We start from the raw sequence: 6,225 nt of genomic DNA, 5'->3' as shown, positions 1-6,225 counted from the left end.
AGAGGGACCCTGAAGAGGCACGGGCGCATTCACACCGGGGAGAAGCCCTATCGGTGCGCCCAGTGCGACAAGAGCTTTACTTTCGATAACCAGCTGAAGAATCATAAATGCCAGGCGCGGGAAAGCCCTGTAGAGAGAATCCAATCGGGACTGAGGGAGAAATCTAGCCAGTGACTTAATCGTATATATATATATATATATATATATATATATATATATATATATATATATATATATATATATATATATATATATATATATATATATACTGTATTTATTTATGTATTTGAATATTGTAATGCAGCAAACAACTCATTGAAGTTTATAAAAATGCATTGTAATTCGTTCGAAACTCCCCATGTTGTGGAGCGTTACGAGATACAGGCTTGGCAAAGAGACAGAGATCCCTTTTAGCGCATTAACTAAACAAAAATGAATCGCTTTCAAGACCTCAGAGGTCTCTTTCTTCAGGTAAAAGTAGTGAAAAAAAATAATGTTTTTCCTACTTTTACCTGAAGAAGAGACCTTGGGAGGTCTGGGAAGCTTGTGATGTGTTATTGTTTAGTTCGTCCAGTAAGAGGGACAGCGTCTCCGTCTCTTCGTCTGTCCTCTCTGGCCATGGCTGTTGAATATTTTTTATTCATTTTGTTTTGTGGATTCTGTACTCATGTCATCTGTTCAATATGTTAACAAGGGAACATTATTCAGCAGCTTTCACTGGACTCTATGAAGCTGAGGGAGTTCATTCTATATAGAGGGGGTGGAATCTCCCCTCCCCCTCCTTTGTGCGTCAAATGACTACATCGCGGCGGGCAGTTTGGAAACTACAACTCCCAGAACCACCCGCGACCTGCTTCCTACTCCCAATGTGCCGGACAGCAGGAACAGAGAGAGACAGATTTCTTAAGGATTGAAATACGGAGAGAAAGAGAGAGATAACTGTATAAAAAGGTAAATATTGTGCAAGACTGACAAAAACAGCAAAGAATAACATTGGCTCTTAACTGCATAAGGGAACTGTGACACAAGCAAAAAAACCGGATTAATTCGATAGCTAAAAACGCTTTATTTATTTATTTTAAAAAGGTGTGTTTTAACCGATGTTTTGTACTATTCTCTTTTAAAAAAATAATAATAATAATAATAATAATTGATTAATTAATTAATAAAGTCATTTAATTATTAAAAAAAAAATCTAAAAAAAACGATTTGAAGACTTTAGCTATAGGGTGATAATGATAATACAGATATAACAGATTAATCTTAAGTAGACCTGAAATTATTATTATTATTATTATTATTATTATTATTATTATTATTATTATTATTGTTACTACTAATTGGAGAAGGCTATATTAATACAATAGAAATTTTCAAGTTATGAATTGAAAAAGAAAAATAATATATATTGAACTGGCACCTGATTTCTGTTCATATCACTGTGCAACGAACACGTGAACTATAGACATGCATATTATTATAGATAGATAGCAGAGAAATAGTATAGGAAGTAGATACTGCTCCTGCATAGAGAACTGACTGTAACACTATCAATACAGGACTGGTTAATTCAATTAACTGTACAGTGCATTCAACACTGCCATATCATGGGTAGAGATAGACAATTATTATACCGAAATACAAGAGACCATTTTCTACAAGGTGTTTTACTGTAATAATAATAATAATAATAATGAAGTTGAATCAAATAATCACGATGTTTATACTTTACATATGATTTAGTAACAAATATAGATTACCGTGGGACTAAGAAAGGTAATATATTGATATATTGGATATGGCGGATATAGATGCGATCTGTGTGTGTACTCATATATCAAACTGACGGACCTGACTCTAGTTTTTTCCAGCCAAATTGCAACTAATGTAGCCGAGTTATGATCTACAATATCACTTAACTAGTAGCCGGCATGAATTAAAAAAAAAAAAAAAAAAAAAAAAAAAAAGTTGAAAAACAACGAATTAACAAACAACTATTTGTTTAAAGGTTTATCAGAGGTTTTAAATTTTGGCTGATGATGTTGATGACCAACTTAATAACGACGGCGGACTTCCAAATACTCCAAAGTTTCTTACAAGTAAGTTTACCGAGTACTTCAAACTATTATTCAAGTGTACCAAAACTAAGGACTGTCCGTAATCCAGGTATAGGTTACTATAAATGTATATATATATATATATATATATATATATATATATATATATATATCATATATATATATATATATATATATATATATATACTATATATATATATATATATATATATATTATATTATATAATCGATATATTTCAACTTAAAGAAAAACACATTTATTTTTGTGTAATCATGTAAGAGTATCTTACTGTACAGAAAACGGTTGTATTTGAAAATAGCATTAATAAAATCTGGGTGCATTTTTATTTTAAATACAAGAGCGAAATATTTAAAAAAAGGAACTTTTTTCTGTTAAAATGCAGATGCGTCATTTTATACAGGAAACGTCTGCAGGGCTGCAAATAAGACTCCCGCTGCACAGCAGTGTGATCCAGTCCTGCTTTCACTAGGAGTTTAATAATCAGACTCCCGCTGCACAGCAGTGTGATCCAGTCCTGCTTTCACTAGGAGTTTAATAATCAGACTCCCGCTGCACAGCAGTGTGATCCAGTCCTGCTTTCACTAGGAGTTTAATAATCAGACTCCCGCTGCACAGCAGTGTGATCCAGTCCTGCTTTCACTAGGAGTTTAATAATCAGACTCCCGCTGCACAGCAGTGTGATCCAGTCCTGCTTTCACTAGGAGTTTAATAATCAGACTCCCGCTGCACAGCAGTGTGATCCAGTCCTGCTTTCATTAGGAGTTTAATAATAAGACACACCTGAGCTTGTTACCTAGACACACTGGGGGCTGATCAAGCTGGTAGTAAAACCTGGACTGGGTGACTCTGCTTTCCAGCAGGGTCCCTGGAGTTGTATATGTTTTATATATTGTATATTATGTATTGTTTTTGTTTTTTTTCATTATCGAATTTAGATTTGCAGTCCGGGGTTGAACTCTCAGAAAGGAATTTTGGGTGGAAGATGGAGCCCGTGCCTGTCAAGGAAGAGGCGAACCCCGAAACAGAACCTCTCCCCGTTACAGAACCCTCCGAATCCGTCTGGCCACAAGAGGAGCCCCCCGAGGCCGTCGCCTGCATCAAACCGGAAGAGATCGAAGCCGTAATAATTAAAGAGGAGACACTGGAAGAGGACGAACCCGATCGCTGGGGAGGACCCGTCTCACAAGCTCCTGAAACACCGCTGCTGCTGCCGGTGATTTCGGACCTGGTGAAAGACGCCAAATCTGCCAGCGTCTCTCGGGCCTCGCACCAGTGCCCCGATTGCGGCCGGACTTTCAACCACACTGGGAATTTTAAGAGGCACCAGCGAATTCACACCGGAGAGACGCCGTACTGCTGCTCCGACTGCGGGAAGAGTTTCCGGCAGTCGATACACCTGAAAGAGCACGTGCGGATTCACACGGGGGAGAAGCCGTACGGCTGCCGGGCTTGCGGGAAGAGCTTCGCCCAGCTGGCCACGCGGAAGGAGCACGAGCGTCTTCACACGGGAGAGAAGCCTTACCGGTGCAGCGACTGCGGGAAAAGCTTCCGACAGATGGGGAACCTCAGGACGCACAGGAGGACTCACGACGCTGCGGCCGCCAAACCCTACCCTTCCTCCGGATGTCGGAAAACCTTCCCCCTGTCGGTCGGCCTCCGAGAGCACCAGCTGGCTCACTCCTCAGAAAACCCGAACCCTGAAGGCCCGGCGGTCTCAGGCAGGGAAGGTGAATGGGCGACCCCCGCGGATCGAAAGCCCATCGCATGCGGCGACTGTCCCAAAGTTTTCGGGAATGTCAGAAACCTCCAGAGACACCGGCGGATTCACACCGGGGAGCGGCCCTACAGCTGCCCGGATTGCACCAAGGTTTTCCGGCATTTAAACGGACTCAAGAACCACCGGCGCGTTCACACGGGCGAGAAACCCTACCCCTGCCCGGACTGCGAGAGACGGTTCAGCCAGGCCGTGCAGCTCAAGGAACACCGCCGAATTCACACGGGAGAGAAACCTTACACCTGCTCCCGCTGCGGGGCCAAGTTCCGCCACTTGGGAAACTTTCGGAAGCATGAGCATCTCCACACGGGACCCCCCGTCTCCTGCCAGGACTGCGGGAAAACGTTCCGCCACCCGGACAGCCTCCGGAAGCACCTCCAGCTTCACGCGGGGCTCCTCAAGCCCTACCCCTGCGGGGTCTGCGGGAAGGTTTTCCGGCAGCTGGGGAATTTGAAGCAGCACCAGAGGAGCCACACTGGGGAGAAGCCCTACCTGTGCCCCGAGTGCGGGAAGCGGTTCGCGCAGCTGGGTTCGTGTAAGGAGCACCAGAGGCTGCACTCTGGGGAAAAGCCACACGCGTGTGCGGAATGCGGGAAGAGCTTCCGGAAGCTGAATGCGCTGAAGGCGCACCAGCGCGTTCACACGGGAGAGAAGCCGTACAGCTGCGAGGAGTGCGGGAAGAGCTTCAGCCAGCAGGGGCCGCTCAAAACGCACCAGCGCGTTCACACGGGAGAGAAGCCGTACAGCTGCGAGGAGTGCGGGAAGAGCTTCAGCCAGCAGGGGCCACTCAAAACGCACCAGCGCGTTCACACGGGAGAGAAGCCGTACAGCTGTGAGGAGTGTGGGAAGACCTTTGCTTCTTCCAAGCACCTGAAAACTCATAAATGCCAGATCTGAATAAGGTCTGGAGTCGTGCTGTCGCTCTATTATTATTATTATTATTATTTATTAATTAGTCATTTAGCAGATGCTTTTATCCAAAGCGACTTACAGAGACGAGGGGGGTGAACTCTGCATCATCAACAACCGCTGCTGCTGCTGCAGAGTCTCTTCCAATAGGACCTCGTTTGTTTGGCGTCTCATCCGAAGGACGGAGCACAAGGAGGTTCAGTGACTCGCTCAGGGTCTCTCACACACACACAGTGAGTCAGGGGCTGCTGCAGAGTCTCTTCCAATAGGACCGCGTTTGTTTGGCGTCTCATCCGAAGGACGGAGCACAAGGAGGTTCAGTGACTTGCTCAGGGTCTCTCACACACACACAGTGAGTCAGGGGCTGCTGCAGAGTCTCTTCCAATAGGACCTCGTTTGTTTGGCGTCTCATCCGAAGGACGGAGCACAAGGAGGTTCAGTGACTCGCTCAGGGTCTCTCACACACACACAGCGAGTCAGGGGCTGCTGCAGAGTCTCTTCCAATAGGACCTCGTTTGTTTGGCGTCTCATGCGAAGGACGGAGCACAAGGAGGTTCAGGGACTCGCTCAAGGTCTCACAGAGCAAGTCAGTGGCTGAGCTGGGATTTGAACCCGGGGACCTGCTGGGTTACAAGCCCGTTTCTTTAACAATTAGACCACACAGCCTCCTAAAATTGTGTTTTAAATGTTTGCAGTGCATACAGTACTATGGAGAATAGAACATAGATATTGTCAATCTCCTTGTCTGCTGGAGTGGAATAGACACCCATAATCATTATTCAGAATGGACTCCCTTTACTTGTATCTCTAAACGTTTTGCATCACTTAGAATTTTAGGATTTAGGGTTAAATAAAATATAAAAACAGATGCACATAATTTAGATCGTTTATTTCATGTAATGAAATAAACTGCAAAATGATATCAGTTCAGAGCTCCGCTCAATGCAGTCTAGTATTATTATTATTAATATTGCAATGATCAGGAGGCAGGAGTTTGAGCAGGGTTAGAAACTCACACTAGCCCTGCTGCTGCTGCTGCACCCAGTCCTGGGGTTCAGAGCTCCGCTCAATGAAGTCTAGTATTATTATTATTAATATTGCAATGATCAGGAGCCAGGAGTTTGAGCAGGGTTAGAAACTCACACTAGCCCTGCTGCTGCACCCAGTCCTGGGGTTCAGAGCTCCCCTCAATGAAGTCTAGTATTATTATTATTAATATTGCAATGATCAGGAGCCAGGAGTTTGAGCAGGGTTAGAAACTCACACTAGCCCTGCTGCTGCTGCATCCAGTCCTGGGGTTCAGAGCTCCGCTCAATGCAGTCTAGTATTATTATTATTAATATTGCAATGATCAGGAGCCAGGAGTTTGAGCAGGGTTAGAAACTCACACTAGCCCTGCTGCTGCTGCTGCACCCAGTCCTGGGGTTCAGAGCTCCCCTCAA

The 6,225-nt window shown here is 44.4% G+C and overlaps 1 protein-coding gene across 1 annotated transcript in view; it reads left to right on the top strand.

Annotated features, from left to right (window-relative positions):
* Positions 1-4,855, top strand: part of LOC121302097 (zinc finger protein 208-like) — an 11,238-nt gene extending 6,383 nt beyond the window's left edge. The window contains exons 3-5 of the mRNA XM_041231918.1: positions 1-170; positions 566-573; positions 3,036-4,855. The exon at positions 1-170 is cut by the window's left edge and continues 459 nt beyond it. Of these exons, the coding sequence (XP_041087852.1) occupies positions 1-170; positions 566-573; positions 3,036-4,771 (1,914 nt within the window). The 3' untranslated portion in view covers positions 4,772-4,855. The remainder of the gene's footprint in view (positions 171-565; positions 574-3,035) is intronic.
* Positions 4,856-6,225: the final 1,370 nt, after the last annotated feature.

Source organism: Polyodon spathula, chromosome 29 (genome assembly GCF_017654505.1).
Source record: "Polyodon spathula isolate WHYD16114869_AA chromosome 29, ASM1765450v1, whole genome shotgun sequence".
In the NCBI taxonomy this organism is placed as follows: Eukaryota; Metazoa; Chordata; class Actinopteri; order Acipenseriformes; family Polyodontidae; genus Polyodon; species Polyodon spathula.
The sequence above is the reverse complement of the archived record's forward strand: the minus strand, read 5'-3'. Positions and strand labels throughout refer to the sequence as shown.